This window comes from Microcaecilia unicolor, chromosome 11 (assembly GCF_901765095.1).
Source record: "Microcaecilia unicolor chromosome 11, aMicUni1.1, whole genome shotgun sequence".
In the NCBI taxonomy this organism is placed as follows: domain Eukaryota; kingdom Metazoa; phylum Chordata; class Amphibia; order Gymnophiona; family Siphonopidae; genus Microcaecilia; species Microcaecilia unicolor.
In genome coordinates, this window is record NC_044041.1 from 40982308 (window position 1) to 41001859 (window position 19552).

Genomic DNA, 19552 nt, shown 5'->3' on the forward strand with positions numbered 1-19552 from the left:
GAAGCAGGATACTGGGCTAGATGGACCATTGGTCTGAGCCAGTATAGATATTCTTATGCTGATCATGTTATGATCACTGTTTCCCAGCAGACCCAACACCATTACCTCTTGTACTAAGTCCTGCATTCCACCAAGGACTAGATCTAAATAAATAAAATCTAAAATATCTCCTCCTCTTATTGGTTTCTGGCCAGTTGCTCCAAGAAGCAGTCATTTATTATGTCTAGGAATTTTACTTCCCTAGCTTGCCCTGATGTGGCATTTAACCAGTTAATATTGGGGTAATCGAAATCAGCCATTATTATACTGTTGACAAATTTGCTAGCTTTTCTAAATTCTGTTAATAATATGTCTTCATTTGTTTGATCGTTCTTGTGAATATTCTCTCTCTTTATCACAACAGAGTAGTTTTCCACAAGCATTCTAAGTTCCTTCCTATGGTAGTGTTGCAGTTCTATCTTAACCAGTCAATTATTCTGCCAACATTGTCAAAACACATACAGATTGTGAAAAATTGAAGGAAGACATTAGGAAACTGGAAGACTGGGCATCCAAATGGCAGATGAAATTTAATGCGTACAAATACAAAGTGATGGACATTAGGAAGAGTAATCAGAATCATAATTACCTGATGCAAGGCCTACCTTAGGAGTCAGCAGTCAAGAAAATGATCTAGGTGTTGTTGAACTTCTGCCCAGTGTACAGTTGTAGCAAAAAACCAAACAAACAGGATGCTAGAAAGTTTTAGAAAAAAGATGCAAAATATGACCAAGAATATTTTAACGCCTCTATTGCTCCATGGTGCAACCTTGCCTTGAGTATTACATTCAATTCTGGTCGCCATATTTCAAAAAAGATATAGTGGAATTAGAAAAGATTCAAAGAAGATCAACCAAAATGATAAAGGGGATAGAACTTCTCCCATACGAGGAAAGACTAAAGAGGTTAGGGCTCTTCAGCTTGGAAAAGAGATCACTGATGGGGGATATGAATGAGGTTTATAAAATCCTGAGTGCTGTAGAAGGGGTAAAAGTGAATCAATTTTTCACTCTTTCAAAAAGTACAAAGATCAGGGGACACTCAATGAAATTACATGGAAATACTTTTAAAACAAAGAAGTGGAAATATTTTTTCACTCAAAGAATAGTTAAACTCTGGAACTCTTTGCCAGAGGATTTGGCATCAGCGGTTAGCATATCTGGGTCTAAAAAAGGTTTGGACAAGTTCCTGGAGGAAAAGTCCATAGTCTGTTATTGAGATGGACTTGAGGGAAGCCACTGCTTGCCCTGGGATTGGTAGCATGGAATGTTGGTACTATTTGAGTTTCTGCCAGGTACTTGTGACCTGGATTGGCCACTGTTGGAAGCAGGATACTTGGCTAGATGGACCATTGGTCTGACCCCACTATGGCTATTCTTATGTTCTTAAGATATAACATTTTTCCAAAACCACATGCCCATTCTGGTGAAAGGGTACTGCATACCTTAGACTAAAAACGAGCCTTAGTGTTCTATCTGGAACAAATTAAAGCCCATAAACAGTCCACCCAACTTTCTTTTTCTTTTGACGCAAACAGGATAGGGGTAGCCACCAGCAAATGCATAATCTCCAGTTGGCTGGAAGATTATTGGGCTCATTTTCGAAAGAGAAGGACGCCCATCTTTCAACATAAATCGGAAGATGGACGCCCTTCTCTCAGAAATGTCCAAATTGGTATAATCGAAAGCCTATTTTGCACGTCCCCAACTGCACTCCTTCGCAGGGACGGCCAAAGTTCAAGGGAGCGTGTCGGAGATTAGTGAAGGTGGCACTTGGGTGTGCCTAACACTTGGACATCCTTGATCCATAATGGAAAAAAAGAAGATTGCCCCTGAACAACACTTAGACGTTTTCACCCGGACCTGTTTTTCTTACGACTAAGGCACAAAAAGGTGCCCGAAATGACCAGATGACCACTGGAGAGAATCGGGGATGACCTCCTGTTACTCCTCCAGTGGTCACTAACCCCCTCCCACCCTCAAAAAACATCTTTCAAAATATGTCGTGCCAGCCTCTATGTCAGCCTCAGATGTCATACTCAGGTCCATGACAGAAGTATGCAGGTCCCTGGAGCAGTTTTAGTGGGTGAGTGCACTTCAGACAGGCGAACCCAGCACCATCCCCCTCCTTACCTGTTACATTTGTGGAGGAAACAGCAAGCCCTCCAAAACCCACCAGAAACCCACTGTACCCACATCTAGGTGCCCCCCTTCACCCATAAGGGCTATGGTAGTGGTGTACAGTTGTGGGTAGTGGGTTTTGTGGGGGTTGGGGGGCTCAGCACACAAGGTAAGGGAGCTATGTACCTGGGAGCAATTTATGAAGTCCACTTCAGCGCCCCCTAGGTTGCCCGGTTGGTGTCCTGGCATGTCAGGGGCATCAGTGCACTAGAAATGCTGACTCCTCCCACGACCAAATGGCTTGCATTTGGTCGTTTCTGACATGGACGTCTTTGGTTTCGAAAATCGCTGAAAATCAGAAACGTCCATGTCTAGGGATGTCCATCTCTAAGCACGACCAAATTTAAAGATTTGGACGTCCCTGACAGTATTTTCGAAACGAAAGATGGACGTCCATCTTGTTTCAAAAATACAGGTTTCCCCGCCCCTGGATCGGGATGTTTTGCAAGGACGTCCAAATCGAAATGTGGACATCTCTTTTGAAAATGCCCCTCTACATCTCCTGCACTTATGCCTAGACTGGGCTGACTCTTGAAGATTATGTCAAGGCTCATAATATCAGAGCCATGGCTACGTTGGTAGCGCACTTGAGATCAGCTTCTATTGAGAAGATTTGCAAAGCTGCCATGTGGTTTTCAGTCTACACATTTGCATCTCACTTCTGCCTTGAGCAGGATATCCGACATGACAACTGCATAATCTGCTGTCTAGAATCCAACTTCACCCTCCTAGACCCAGTTTTGTTCTGTTCCAGGCTGCACTTTCACAAATAATATGTATATAGTCTAAGGTTGATTGACTACAAGGCTTCAATATTTCGAGTCCCTATTGTCCTAGTGTTGTTTTTTTCAGTGAGCCTGGTAGCTAGGGATTCCCACATGTGAGAATATGACTGGCTGCTTGTCCTTGGAGAAAATGAAGTTACTTACCTGTAGCAGATGTTCTCTGAGGACAGCAGGCCAGGAAGTCTTGCATACTGTTCCACCTCCCCTAGGAGTTGAATTCCTTTAGCTATATTACATGACTTAGGGACCCTCGCTTGTGCATCGGGCCAGAAGGCACCACGTGGTGGGATGCTACTAGAATTTTCTTGAAACATCTATATGGTAGTCAGCGTCCGCACTGAGCTCCGTTGGATGATGTCACCCACATGAATACCTGGTCTACTGTCCTTGGAGAACATCTGCTACAGGTTAGAAACTTTGCTTTCTTCTTCAGGGCATAAACTGAACATGATTTGTTGGTGTAAATGCATAGCCTAATATTAAGATCTATTGCTCATAGAAGAACTCTTTCCATTTCTTTTGTACAAAAGAGAAATTCCTAACTGGTTCTTTAAATTGTATGTAGGTAGGAGTACTGATTACTTAGTCAAGTTTTTCCATTTATTCCAATCATTCTGTGATCAATGCTAATTGTCCTTTCAAATTCTTGTTTTGTGAAAAATGGCAGAATTTTGTACGCTGGATGCATGGTACCTGTATTGACTGCCCTCCGCAGCATGCTGACGAAGATGAACTTATTATATTTAGCTTCTTTACTGAAATTTCACAGAATCCTCAGATAATTGAACAAGCAATTGTCATCTCTCAGAATTTTCACAAGTTGCTAAGCTCTCTTGCAAAATATCTGAACCGATGGAAAAGGTATCGACCTCTTTGGAAGCTGGATAAAGCTATTGTCATGGAGAAGTTTGCTGCAAAGAAGCCATCTTGTGTGACTTATGATGACAAGCTGCAGTTCTATACAAAGATAACCCATGAAGTCATGCATCAGCCTTTAATAAAAGATGAACAATGCATTAGACTTCATTTGGCCCCATTAGCCTTCACAGTACAGGAGCATGCAAGATCTTGGGTGACTTCACTAGGGAAACTGCTTAATGATTCTGCCAAGGAGGAACTCTACAGCCTTCAGGAACAGCTTGTGGTACCTATTTGCTCTTGTTAACAAAAAAATATCTTTTATAAAATTGCTCTGAATAAGAATACATTTTGGACAACTAGTGAACAATAGTTAGCAGAGGGCAGCAGTCAGACTCAGCTGTACCATGGCTTAATGTACTGAAATATAATTGAAAAATGATGTCAGGCAGTAGGAGAAACTGCATGGGGTCAATGGCACCCCAACATAATAACCTGGACAAAATAGCTCTGACAAAATAGCCTTGTAACAAAATAGCCCATAGCCCTTCACAACAATAAGTATAGTAAAAACTCTGTCTCCCTCCCTCTGAGGGTCCAGCATCTATTTTCCCCCTCTATCCCCACCTCCCAACATAGTCCATCATGTCTCCCTCTTTCTCCTGCCTGCCTACCCTCAGTGGTCCAGTATCTCTCCCACCCTTCCCCCCCAGCAGTCCTCCAACATTCCTGTGGTCCACTGGCAGCATCAACAAGCTGCTTCGTCTGGATCTGGAAGCATTCTCTCTGTTGTGTCCTGCCTGCATGGACATAGGAAGTTGTATCTGATGAGGCAGGACACAACAGAGGGAATGCTTCCAGGGCAAAGGAGAGACATACCACAGTTGCAAGAGCAGGTAATATACTCGGGGGCGGGCTTATTTGTCAGGGGTCAAATTGTGGGCAGACCCTTTTGTCAGGAGCTGATTTGCTGGGGGCTATTTTGTCGGGGCTATTTTGTGTTTGGGCCTTTTGGTTGGGGCTTTTTTGTCAGGGCTGTTGTGACCAGGTACCAGGGTCAATATTCAAAGGGTTTTTCTGGCTAACTTTTAGAATTTTACGCTGCTCACTGGTGAAATTTTGTCTGAGCAAAGTCTTGCCTATCTAAAATTTGCCCACATAAAAATGAAGCAGAGGGTATACATTTTGTCATGTTGCCTGGCTAGCACTAATACTTAGTGCTAACTAGACAAAGCTACCCAAGTAACTCTAATTAACCAAATAGCTGTCCTAAAGTTACCTGCATAACCCTGATTCCCCATCCCACCTCCAAGATAAAAAAGAAAATGTTGCAACCGAATGGCTCTCAATTTCTCCCCATTTCCAACCTAAGAAAAAGTGGGACTCGTATCCACATCCCTACCTCCAAACCCTTGAAAGTATTCTGGAAGTAGGAGGAGGAGAATCTTATCTCCTTCCACTGGACTGAATATTAAGTCCACTACAGCTGCTGGCAGGGCCGTGCCTAGGGTCTCTGGTGCCCCCTGCAGACTATCAGTTGGCGCCCCCCCCCCCCTCCATCTAGCAGAGCAGGAACAGAAGGGAGCAGGCAAGTAAGCTGGACCTCAGGAAAAAATAGCACTATATGTATCCCTCATTGATAAGTCTCTGACTCTAAAGTTTAGCAATTTCATTAAAGCAAAATGTATTTTCATAACACTTCAAAGATTTCCAACTCAAAATAGGAATGCTAATTCAAAATGTGAGCAAACTCCTCTTAGTTTCCAAAGATTCTATTTCTAATCTCCTTTGCACCAAAGGATATAATTCAGATCAAACATTTATCTTTGATCAACTATCTCAGATCAAATATTTATTTCAGATCAAATATTACGGTTTCCTTGCTTACAATCATAGGAGAATCGCAACTTCAGATAAAAGAAAAGATTTTGCAAGTGAGCAGAAGGCAGGGACGGCAGGGCAGCGGCGCCCCCTGCCTTGCTTACCCCGCTTACTGCATTGGCACGGCCCTGGCTGCTGGTCTAGAGGAGACAAGTCAGTGAAGGGCCAACCTTCCCCCCCCCCTCATTCAGAACTGAATTCTGTTCACACAGAGGTGAAGTGAATGAGTGAATACTAAGAGATGATAGCTTTCAGATGTACTGATGCTTAGTATTCAGGCTATCATGAGGTGGTATGAGGACACTTTGGGAATTTAGGGATGGTGTTGGGGATTCGGTGCTCCAGGGCAGGGGCGTAGCCAGACTTCATGGTGGGAGGGGGCCAGAGCCTGAGGTGGGGGGGCACATTTTATTTTGCCACCCTGCCGCCTCGCCACCCCCTGCCGCCTTGTCGCTCTCCCTCACCTCCTCGACGCTTCACCGCCTCATCGCTCCCTCCACCACACCCCACAGTAGCAAATATCTGTGATAGCGACATCCAATGATATCTCCATAAATGTTTTGAATATTGACCCCTGGATCAGTGGCGTAACTAGGTGGGGACATGGGGACCTCGGACCCCCCCCAAATTTTATCCAGGCCCCTGGTTTTGCTGGTGGGGGTCCCATAACCCCTGCAAGCCGAAGCCTTCTTCAGCGCCAGTCTCTGGTGCCACTGCGTTCACTGGCCTGCTCTTTCTTCCTGCTGACGTCCTGTGCACGCTCCTTTAAGTGAAACTAAGCATGCTCATTTTCACTTAAAGGAGCGTGCATAGGACGTCAGGAGGAAGAAAGAGCACAGGGCAGGGAATGCGGTGCGCCAGAGACCGGCGCTGAAGAAGGCTTCAGCTGGTGGGGGTTGGGGACCCCCGCCAGCAAATCCAGGGGCCCGGATGAGGTGGCCCCACCTAGCTACGCCACTGCTCCAGGGGTCAATATTCAAAATAATTTATGGAGATATCATTGGATGCCGCTATCACAGATAACTGTTGGCCATACAAGTGACAGTATATTGGGATCTGGGGTAGGCTGTTGGCAGGGCTGAAAGTTGTACAAAGAGAATGGAAAAATTCTGCCATTCTCTGGATAACTACGAGTTCAAACCTGAATGCAGAAATTGCAGGAATAAATTAAAAAAGATAAGTTATGAATGTAAAGTTATGCCAACGTTTTTAGCTTCACTGTTGGACTCAAAGGTTTATTATAAATATGCATAGCTTTAAATGGATACATTATCCATTTAAAGTTTTGCATTCTATGCATGGCTGAATATTACCCTCCCACTTTATTTTAGGAAAGGGATGGAGGATGAAGGATTGAATACTGCTCAATTGTTATGTACCTTGGGAAGGATCAGATGCCACTAGAGCATGCTACATTTTTCTTTGGTGGGTTTGAGAGTGCAGTGGTAATGTTTTTCCAAAGATACCACTCAAAGCCATCTGATGGTTCTGTTGGATTATTTGTAGTAAATATAGTACACACAGCTTCAGCTTTAGAAATGTTAATTTCTTTCTTCATCTCTCTCTCATTCACCCCTGAATAATTCACTGCTGAGTCACTTTAAAGTTGAAGTAACAAAACATCTGTTTACTCACAGTTTGTAGTTAGATTATAATCAGACAGGCTTATATATACATATTACTATACATTTGTATTATCAGCTCCTTCCATGTGCTTAGATGGTAATGGATGCTCACACCACCATAGATCCTCTCAGGTTAGGAGAGATCATGAGCTCCATGTGCTCCATGTGCTGCATGTGCTGCATCTAACCCCCACAGGAAGTTGCATAGCTGTGTGACCTCTCTAAGTAATTCACATCAGAGGTCACAGAGTAATCACAGAGAAATAATAGGTGACAGGCAATGCATGTAAAATACAAATTACATTCCAACAGGTTCTAAGTGAACAAATTCAGAAAGGTACCAGGTCAGTGATTTGGTTAACTTGAAAGAAAATCACCACTGGGAGAGAGAAAGATCGGGTGTTGCTCAGGAGGGACAGTATGGGGAAAAAGGGGGATTGGGCACTTGGCACTACATCTATCATTTGGTGGGTAAGAGGGAGGAACTGCATTTTATTTATTTAAAAATGTGGGCGGAAGGGGAGATTGGGTTCTGCTTAGCCTGGTACATTTTTTATTTAGTGGGTGAGAAAGAGGGAGGCAATGGGGAAAGATGGTCATCAGGCAATTTATCAAATTTTAGAGAACCAAGAGTAAGGTGGGTTCAGGGCCTCTCAGGTTGCTTTGCTGGCTGGGGCAGTGGAACGCCTTTTTGTTTGGAAGATCAAGCTCTCTATCCTTCTATCTTGCCCTGCGAGGTGTTCTTACGTCCCTTCCCCTGGAGCAGCAATGCTATAATCAACATTACAGAAGACACATCACAGGGCTGGCAGGTCTTGAGCATTGTGGATGCTCAGGGCCCCATGATGGCAAGTCATGATATGTCTTTTGTAATGCTGATTGTAGCCTTGCTTCCCTGGGAAGGGTGGTAAGAAACACTTTGAAGTAGAAGAAGGGAAGGAAAATTTTGGTGGTGCCATGGCACCTGTGGCTTTCCCTGTTCCAATGCCTATGTTTTTTGGATACAAGAGAGGGGGAATCAGTTGCCACTTGGTCTATTAAATTTTTTTGTTGGATATGAGAGAGTGGGAAGCAGTTGGTGCTTGGCCCATTACATCTTTTCTTTGTTGGATACGAGGGAAGGGGAAACCAGTTGCAACTTGTACCATTACATCTTTGCTTTGCTGAGAGTTTGCTGCCTGAGCACCATTTTCAGCCCCAGTTGACCCTGGGGAGTGGAAGACCCAGTTTAGGGATCAAATTGGGGACCTTCCACATAGTAGCACACAGAACCATGTTACTGCCCCTGAGCTCTATATGTGAATTCTGTGTTTTAATGAGAGCCTGTTTGGAAGAATATTGGGTATGGCCATGACAGTTACATTAACTATGGATGTTCAGCGCTGCTATCTGGATGCTGAGCAGTGCTGAATGACTGTAGACCAGCGACTGCCACCATCATCTGGATAGCAACAGTATTGAGGGGCCCTTTTACTAAGCCACGTAGGCGCCTACACACGCCCAACGCATATCAGTTTTGAACTACTGCCCAGCTACTGTGTGGCCTGGATGGTAATTTCATTTTTTACGTGCGTTCATTATGCGTGCTGGAAAATTTGTGCATGGCGCTAACCAGACAGTAATCAGCAGTGTACGTGCGCTGTCGATTACCACCTGGTTAACGCTTGAGACTTTACTGCTAAGTCAATGGATGGTGTTAATGTCTTAGGCCCAAAATGGACGCACACCAATTTTTATTTTGCTGCATGTCCATTTTCGGCTCAACAAAAAAGGCCTTTTTTTGCAGGTGCGCTGAAAAATGGACCTGCACACATCCAATACACGTGTCTACACCAGCACTGGCCATTTTTCAGCGCACCTTAATAAAAGGACCCCTTAATTTGCTATCTGGATAAAAGTAGGACAGCAGTGTTTCTGGTCTAGCCTTTTCCCGGTAGAATTAGCTTCTGGCCATTTAAATCGCTTGTCCGTGCCTAGCCAGGCATATTCAGCGGTACTTAACTGGATAGTGCCACTGAAAATGCCCAGTTAGCGCCTAAGCCGAAATTGGCTACTTTATGGGCATTCCCGGGGCAGAGTCAGCAGATAAGCAGCTAGGATAACTGCATAAACAGGACCACATAAAACACAATTCTATCTTTATGCGGTTCACCTTAGCTGCTTAAGCACTGAATAACCAGCTATGTTTTGTCGCTTGTGTATACCCAGAAATTCAATGTGGGAATCTGGATATGACCTGGTATTGAATTTCTGGGGATAATGCAGAATATCGATCCCAACAACTGTATTATGTTTCTACAGGATTGATGTTATTGTGAAACTTGTTTTATGAACTGTGAATTGGCTTACAAATGATTTTCCAGGCGCTGTCAGAAAAACTAAAGCAAAAACCTGATACTCTTGAAAACCTCAAGTTTGTGCTCGGGACAATAGCAGATATTAAGTTCATGTCTTTAGTGGTGGAAATGCGATTCCGAGACGTCCAGGAGAGATACCGGACTTTGGAAAATTACAACATTCAGGTGAGAAATCTTATGGCATGTGAGAAGTTTCATTTTTAAATTAGCCACTAAAATAGTCTTAGACTGACAAAATATATGATTTGTATCAAAATAATTTTCCTTAAAGTTATCTAATATTTATTTAGCATTTTTAAAAATTAGGTTCTGCAGTAATATATATAATAATAAACATTTCCCTATATAAAGGGCACTATTATAGGTTCCAGAATCCTCCAGTAGATGTGGAGGGCGATTCTATAAACAGGCATCTACATTTAGGTGCATATGGCGCCTATTCTATAAAGGAAAGTAGGCACCTGATTTGTATAGAATACTAACTTAACTCTCTCTCTCTCTCTATATATATATAGGAACAGTAGGTGCCTACTGTCACCTAATATATATATATATATATACATACACACACACACACACACACACACACACACAGTGCAATCCGCTGAAGTGCAAGGGTCTGGGACCAAAGAAATGCATGCAGTTAACCAGAGTGTGCACTTAACCATTGTGACCCAAAGAAGCTTGACATCTGATAAACATATGTACAGTACTGTTTATTATTATACGTACAGTACACTAGAATGCGGGCACAAAAGTGTCAGATTTTGTTGATTTGTGATAATTGTGCTGCACACAGTGATGATGTCAGGCTGTCTAACGTCAAGGTGGTCTTCCTGCCACCAAACACTACCTCTCTGATCCAACCTGTGGATCAGGGCATAATAGCCAATTTCAAACAACATTATCGGGCTCTTGTGCTATGTTGTCTGATGAGCATTATGGATGACCAGACTGGCAAGGATGAACATGCTGTTGAACTGGCACTGTTGGATTCCCTACATATGCAGAAAGAAGCCTGGAATCATGTTACACAGGCAACCATGATTGTGAACTGCTACAAGCGGGCAAGCTTTGTTAAGGATGTGGAGAGGGACGAAACAGATGCAGCTGTTGCAAACACGTCAGATGAGGTTATTGACATCCCAGCCGGTGTTACTGAAGAGGAGTTTCATCGCTACGTAGCTGTTGCTTACGATCTACAAACAGCTGAAGACAGCACTGATGTCGAGATATGCGCCTACACGCAGGCAATGGCTTATGATGAAACAGATGATGAAATGAGCAGCGAGGCACATGCTGATGAAATTCAACAACCTCCTCCTGTCACTTTTGCAAGATGCTGGAGAGTCTCAACACCGTTCGGGCCTTTCTGGAGGCCACTGGATGTCAATGCTATGACAGTTTTTACTGTCTGGCAGACGTAGTCTATGGAACTTACAGACCCAATAGTGTACAGAGGACTATAACTGATTACTTCAAGTAAGCCTAACGTCAGTTAACGGAGACTATATACTGTACATATAATAAACAGTAATGTACATATGTTTATCAGATGTCAAGCTTCTTTGGGTCACAACGGTTAAGTGCACGTTCCGGTTAACTGCATGTGTTTCTTTGGTCCCAGACCCTTGCACTTAACTGGATTGCACTGTATATATATACACATATATGTTAGATGTGAGCACTTACACCAGCAGTAGTGCTCGTGAAGATTGTTAAAAAATTGTAGTATTCTATGCTTTACATAACTGTGTGCCCTATCTGTGTCCTGCCCAGACTCCACCCGTATTGGCATTTACCCACATATATGTACAGATATACAAATATATGCCAGTATGCTGGTCATATGTGCTGTTCCTGGTGCCTAAATGTTGGTGTCTCATTTAGGGGTCCTTTTATCTAGCCATGGTAGAAAGTAGCTGGTGTTGCAATTAGCGCATGGGTTTGCTGCATACTCCGGCCACTTGCTAGCGTGGCGAAAAAATGCCGGAATCCTTATCTGTTTCAGTAATGGCTGTGAGCTAATTTCACAATTGGTGTGTGTCCATTCTCGCCCGAGCCTTTATTGCCACCTATTTAGATGGCGGTAAGGGTTCACTTGCTAATCCTGCGGTAATTGGGCAGCGTGTGGCAATGGCTGCTTGCTACCTGATTACCACAGGGCACGCCTACTCCCCACCCCTGCACTAGAAAATAATTTCCATTTTCTAGCATGGGGATTGGTGCATGCTGTTAACAGCAGTACTGCAGTGGTGCTGTTTTACCCTACAACCCTTTAGTAAAAGGACCCCTTATAGAATTACACAAATAATGTGAATGGATGCAGTTTATTCATGCGTTTGGGCAAAGTTTTATTTTGGTATGCCTAAAATTTGAGTTTCACTGATTTGAAATAGTGTATGTGCAACAGTGCTATGGAAGTATGCAATGAGCCTGCAGAATTGTTCAAATAAACCATATTCTAGCTTGTGTCATAGATACTACAAAACTGACATGTTTAAAAAAATAACTTCCTTATTTGTCCTAACCAGACCAGTCCAGAATGAATGGATTATGCCATTAGCTAGCAGATAGAGACAGAGACCAATAAGCTGTGAGCTCTGCCATCTAAGAGGCACCATGCAGCCACAGAGCATCAGTACTTTCTGTCTCCAGTAGACCAGTGGGTTCTACACATTGTATAAACATGGTACATATTTTAGTTTTCCCATCACCTTGCAGACACATATTTAGTTTCCCCTTGTTTGGTACCAGCAAAGAAAGTAGTTATCTTGTCTACTTTGAAGAGGCTTCTAGAGTTAGAAGCAGTTGTTCCCATTCTTCTGCTGAAGAGAGGTCAGGGCCAATACTCAGTTTGTTTTGTGGTTCAAAGAAGAAAGGGTTCCTTTTGACCAATTCTTGATTTAAAAAGTGTAAATCGACCTCTTCAGAGCCCTAATTTCAGGATGGAAATCTTCATTCTGTCATTTTGTCAGTAAGGTCAGAAGAATTTCTCATAGCTCTCAGTCTCAAGAAAGTGTATTTGCATATTTCCATCTGAGGTCCACATCAAAGATATCTTAAGGTTCATAGTTCAGGGCCAGTACTTCAAGTTTAGGCCTCTTCCCTTTGGGCTGCCTACAGCTCCTCAAACATTTTCCAAAGTTATGGTAATAGTTGTGGTTGTCATATGCAGAGAAGGTTTGGTTGGCCTATATACGAATGCATCCTTAGGTTGTGGCTGGTGTTTTAACTTTTCTTTAGTTTGAGTGTATGATTGTTCTTTTTTCTATCCTAAATGGAGTTCTTTTCTGTTAACTGTTTTTTTAAATTGTAAACTGCCATGACCTGTACCCAGAAATGGGAGTATAGTAAATTGTTTTAATAAACATAAATACAATGGTTCATCCCTATCTAGATGATTAACTTATTAGAGCAGGAGAGTCTTAGGTGACCATCAGGATGGTAGCCTTCCTTCAGTTTCTGGGATGTGGTCATCTTTCCCAAAAGTAAATTGGAGCCTTCTCAATCAATAGAATATCTGGGAACTCTATTCAACACTTGCCTAGGGAAGGTATTTTTGCCCAAAGAAAAGATTCACAAGCTTTATGCTCAAAGTTGGGTTCTTCTGGCACAGAATGCACCTCACACCTGGGACTGAATGCAAGTTCTGAGATCCATGGCTGAACTTTAGATTTGGTACCATGGGCTTGAGCTCAGATGTGACCATTACAGACGTCTCTGCTAACTTCTTACTTGCCTCAAGCTCAATTGTACATGAAATGCAATTTCCTTGAGTACAGGAAGTCAGGGTGAGCATGAAATTGCTGATCTGCTGTTAGTGATCTGTAACCTGTCATTAAAATTGTCCATAGTACCTGAAGATTGGAGAGTGACCAATGTAACGCCGATTTTTTAAAAAGGGTTCCAGGGGTGATCTGGGAAATTACAAACCGGTAAGCCTGACTTCAGTGCCAAGCAAAATAATAGAAACAATTATAAAGAATAAAATTATGGAACACATAGACAAACATGGTTAAATGGGACATAGACAGCATGGGTTCAGCCAAGGGAAGTCTTGCCTCACCAGTTTGCTTCATTTCTTTGAATGCATGAATAAACATGTGGATAAAGGTGAGCTGGTTGATGTAGTGTATCTAGATTTTCAGAAAGCTTTTGATAAAGTTCCTCAAGATAGACTCCTGAGAAAATTAAAAAGTCATGGGATAGGAGGCAATGTCCTTCTGTGGATTAGGAATTGGTTATTAGACAGAAAACAGAGTAGGGTTAAATGGCCATTTTTCTCAATGGAGGAGGGCCAATAGTGGAGTGCTGCAGGGATCTGTACTGGGACCGGTGCTATTTAACATATTTATAAATGATGCTGACTGCACATGTCCATTAGATTGTAAGCTCCTTTGAGCAGGGACCGTTCTTCTTTGTTAAACTGTACAGCGCTGCGTAACCCTAGTAGCGTTTTAGAAATGTTAAGTAGTAGTAGTAGTAAAATCGGAACGACAAATGAAGTGATTAAAATTGCAGATGAGGCAAAACAATTCAAAGTTGTCAAAACACATGCTTGACTGAAAAATTGCAGGAAGACCTTAGGAAACTAGAAGACTGGACATCCAAATGACAGATGAAATTTAATGTGGACAAATGCAAAGTGATGCAAATTGGGAAGAATAATCCAAATCATAGTTACCTGATGCTAGTGTCCATGTTATGAGTCAGCACCCAAGAAAAAGATCTAGGTGTCATTGTAAACAATATGCTGAAATCTTATGATCAGGGTGTGGTAGGGGCCAAAAAAGCAAACAGGATGCTAGGAATTATTAGGAAAGAGATGGTAAATATTATAATGCCTCTGTATCGCTCCATGGTGTGACATCACCTTGAGTATTGCATTCAGCTCTGGTCGCTGTATCTCAAAAAATATATAGTGGAATTAGAAAAAGTTCAAAGAAGAGAGATCAAAATGATAAAGGGGATGGAACTTGTCTTATATGAGGAAAGGCTAAAGTCTACAAAATCCTGAGTGGTATAGAATGGGTAAAAGTGAATCGATTTTTCAGTCTTTCAAAAAGTACAAAGATCAGGGGACACTCAATGAAATTACATGGAAATACTTTTAAAACAAACAATTTCACTCAAAGAATAGTTAATCTGTGGAACTTGTTGCTGGAGGATGTGGTAATAGTGGTTAATGTATCTGGGTTTTAAAAAGGTTTGGACACGTTCCTGGCGGAAAAGTCCATAGTCTGCTCTTGAGATAAACACGTGGGAAGCCACTGCTTGCCCTGGAATTGGTAGCATGGAATGTTGCTACTATTTGGTTTGTGCCAGGTACTTGTGACCTGGATTTGCCACTGTTGGAAGCAGGATATTGGGCTAGGTGGACCATTGGTCTGACCCAGTATGTCTTTTTCTTATGTTCTTATGAATGTGTGGTTAAGTTCTTTCAGTTTGTTGAAAGGAATGCCTTTAGAAGCATTCACTTGGATACTGATCATGATGAATGCAAGTCTTCTCAGTTGGGGAGCTCACTGTATGAATCGGGTGACTCAAGGTTACTGGATGGTGGTAGAGATAACGATCCTATTCAAAGAGCATTGGAAGCCTTTTGACCCTTAATCCAGGAAAAGGCAGTCAGACCTTTTTTGAATGCCACATCAGTTGCTTATACCAATTGTCAAGGAGAAATGATGAATCAAAATGTTGCAAGGGAAGCAGCCATCCTATGTTGATAGGCAGAACAAATACTTTCAAGCACTGTCAGCGGCACACATAGCAGGAGTCAATAATGTCCACCCGGATTTCCTGAGCAGTCATGCATAATTGGATCCAGGAGAACGGGAACAGTTGAGAAAGCCCTTAGCTAAGATTGCCAATGGGTAAAGAGCCCTGGTGATGAACTTGATGTCATCCATCAAAATGTCAAAGTATCTCAATTCTTCAGTAAAGGAGAGAAGAACAAGGGATGGCGGGATTGGATGGTCTTCATCAGAAGTGAAGAAAGACAGAAGCAAAAGCCCACACCAGAACCAGCAAATAGATAGTAGACCTCACAAAGGAACACCAAACAAACAGGGGGTATGTAATTACATACACATTTTCACATTTCCAATGTAGTTTGTGTACAAATTTATTTGAAACATCTGTGTCCACACATTGTAGATGCACGTGAGCAATTTTGCCAGGGTTATTTTCACACTGAAATTATGCACATACACTTTGAAAATACATATGAAGCCCATGAGTAAAATTTACCTGCAGGTTGTTAAAACCAAATTATCCCTAAATGGACTATCAATCAGAATCAAGGACTTGAGATTTATGTTGTAATGAGCCACTTGTGTGTGACACCATTCAGGAACCTCTTCAGGACACTCTGACCCTGATGATCAATTCTCCATGCTGTTCCGAAATAGCGTCCTAAAAATAGCACTGGAACAACGAGGGGAATTAACTCCCCAATGATTAATGCTAATAGCATGCATTAGTGTTGCTCATCCTGATAAAGTGTGGGAGGATTGTGCCTGAGCGAATCCTCCAGCACTTGTTTCACAGGTCCAGGCTTAGGGACTGGAAGTCCATGGGTCCCCCGGACCCCCCTCCTACAACAAGGCCCTGGTAGCCTAGTGCCTCCCCCAAGCTCCCCCCCCAGGACAGCGACATGGGGGGCTGGAGGTCTGTGGATCTCCATCTCCCCTAATCTCCCACACCCAACAAAACATACCTGGTGGCCCAAGTGGGTTGCCGAACCAACCCCCCACCCTCCCTGGTGGTCTAGTGGCCAACCCACCCCCATGGTACCTCCGTTTTGGAGGAGGGAGTAGCACTCCCTCCTTTTTCCAGCACTGGATTCAAAATGGCAGCGCCTGCCCTGCCCAGTGCATCCTGCCCCCATCCAGCCATCCGGGGGGAGCTTGGGGGGGGGGGGCACTGATATATGCAGTTATTTTATAATCCATAGTGCTTGTCCATATCTCAGTCCACAAAAACCCTCAAAAGAAAACTGGGGAGAGTGTGAACCACCCCTCTCTCTCAGGCAAAGCTTTTCAATATCACCAGTTCCACTTTCAGCAGAAAAGAAAAACACAGGAAGGGTTTAAACTTTTCCCTCTTCAAAGCAGAGCTCTGCTGCAACACTGGGAAAAACAGGCGAAAAAAACCTGCCAGTTTAATGTTCACTTGGACTCCGAAAATACTTGGTAAATTTCACACACTTTCTGACAGATCCAGCATCCTGTATCTGGGTCCTGCCCCTCTGCCCTCTTACCAGCAACTGGCAAACAGGGTTGCCAGGTGGAAAATTTTTTTCCCACCCAAACGAGCCCAAATCCAGCCCAAAACCCGCCCAAAGTCAAACCCCGCCCCTGACACCCCCACCTCCGCGTCATCACCCCCGCCCCCGCCATCATCGGCCCCGCCTCCCCATCATCAGCCCCGCCCAGAACGTGACTAACCCCGCCCAAAACGTCACTAACCCCGCCCCCCACGGCTGAAAAAAACCACCCAAAAGACCCAAAACAAGCCCAAAAAACCACAACCCGCCGCGGGCAAAAATTTCCCGCGGCGGGTCGCGGAAAACCGCCCACCTGGCAACACTGCTGGCAAACTCCCTGTACCTCCCACTGGGTTAACAGCAGCTTCCAGGTGCTTCTACACTGACCTGCTTGCTTAGTTCATTGGGTAGCAATTTTCATTTCTTCCTCTCCTAAGAGAAAAGCAACTCTGACACAGGCTGGAGTTCTCCCTGCTCCACAAACTCCTTTGGGGCTACTCATCCTCCCATCTCCCACCTATACTAAAAAATGTATAATTATCTAAGTGTGACATTATCAATTATAGATCTGTGGCTTCAATACCACATTTTGTAAACATAACGGAGGCTGTAGTGACAAAACAACTAGTTGCTTATTTCGCAGTCTGGCTTCTGTGTAACTCACAGCACGGAGACTTTGTTAGTGACACATAAATCATATTAAACAAATTATGAGTAAATGTCAAAAAACTCTTGTGCAGCTGGATCTTTCCAGTGCGTTTGATTTTGTTGATGATGAAGTACTTTTGGAAGTTCGGGAAGGTTTTGGAATATGTGGTAGAGTTCTTTTATGGTTTAGGGGATTTTTGTCTAGTAGATCTTATCAGGTCAAGATGCAAGGAGTATTCTCTGACACATGGTTGGTACCATCAGGTGTGCCTCAGGGCTCTCCCCTATCCCCAGTGTTGTTCAATATATTCTTGTCATCTTTGGGTAGAGTTTGGAGAATGAAGGATATTGTGAACCCGGGGGCTCTCCTGGTACAATCAAGACACAAACTTCCACCAGCAACTTCAATCTTAAGGACTTTATTCCATGCAGGTTTCAAGTACACAGTTCCAACAGCAGTATTCACCTTTAATCCTAAACACATATAAGCCACCTGAAAGTGTGTGGCAATTAGTTCCCCTTTTAAGCAGTAGGCTATCAGCACAGCTCAGGAGTCACTACAGGCTTACTCAGCTTCAGTTTAGGTTCTTTATCCAGTTAACAATAAACAATAGTTCCATCCCACCTAGAAGCAGTTCTTTCAACTCATTATCACAGTTAAATCCCAAAGCAGCAGTTTCCAACTTCTACTCTCTTTACCTTCAGGAGAGTTCAAACTTTAGGGACTTCTCATACCCAAGGGACTTCACCCTGCATTAGCTTCACTGTTAAATTCAATACTTTAGGGATCTCCCTTACCCCCAAGGATTTTCAGCCTGCAAATACTTTTGGGACTTCCTCACACCCAAGGGTTTTCAGCCTGCAACTGTTTCTGTCCTCCTGAACTGATCTTCTGAGACTCCTTCTCACCTGCCTAATCAATCCCTGGCTTCTGCTACCACAACCAATCATTCTCCTCTCATTAGCTTCCGCAACCCCCATAGCAGCTGAGTGGAGCATTACACTAAGGATGAGCTCCTGCACACAGGGTTTCCTAACTCTCCTTCCCCCTAGTGTCAGCCAATCTACACATCCTGCCAGCCTACACCCATGTCGTCTCCCATTGCAGCCAGGAGTCCAGTCCGGGTTCCTCATCTCACCCCCTGGCTCCTTGCCTGCAATGCCTTCTGGGACTTGTAGTTCAGACTGAAACTGCCTTAACCCCACTATCCTGAAGGTGACTTTATCACAATATACATATATACGGATGATATATCATACCTTATCTCACTGTTTCTGCATTGTTACTAGTTGGATGTCCTCTCATTATCTTAAATTGAATATGGAAAAAACAAAATTTCTTCTATTTGGGGCTTCACAGAAGCAAACAAAGGAGATAAAGTTTACTGTTGATAAATTATCAATGGAACCTGAAGTTAATTTGTTGGTTCGATCATCTTTTTGTATAATGAGGAAGTTAAGAAGCACCAGTGGCGTAGCCAGACTGCCAATTTTGGATGGGCCTGAACCCAAAGTGGGTGGGCACAAAATTTTCTCTCTACCCCCCTCCCCCAGCAAAATTTAGTCACGCTAATCAGATGCATTTGTCACACAGGGTAAAGTGCTGCTTTTCAGTGCATCAGATTTCAGAAAATTTATTTAATAGCCTAACGCCCTTTTCAATGAGCTTTCAGAGGCCAAAACCTCCTGCCTCAGGTCAGTATAATGCTGTTACGGTATCCTCGCCTGACCTAAGGAAGGAAGTATTGGTCTCTGAAACTTCATTAACACAGGTACCATATTACTTTATCCTAAATTAAAAATAAAATTATTTTCTTTACCTTTCTTGTATGGCCATTTACTTTTTCTCATTGTGTCGCTCCCAGTCTCTAGATTCTGCTTTCCTTCGTTTTCGCTTAACTCTTCTGCC

At 43.2% G+C, this 19552-nt stretch overlaps 1 protein-coding gene across 1 annotated transcript in view; it reads left to right on the forward strand.

The window, feature by feature from the left end:
• Nucleotides 1-19552, forward strand: part of DNAH10 (dynein axonemal heavy chain 10) — a 327414-nt gene that overhangs the window by 99604 nt on the left and 208258 nt on the right. The window contains exons 20-21 of the mRNA XM_030218355.1: nucleotides 3672-4148; nucleotides 9732-9890. Coding sequence (XP_030074215.1) covers nucleotides 3672-4148; nucleotides 9732-9890 — 636 coding nt within the window. The remainder of the gene's footprint in view (nucleotides 1-3671; nucleotides 4149-9731; nucleotides 9891-19552) is intronic.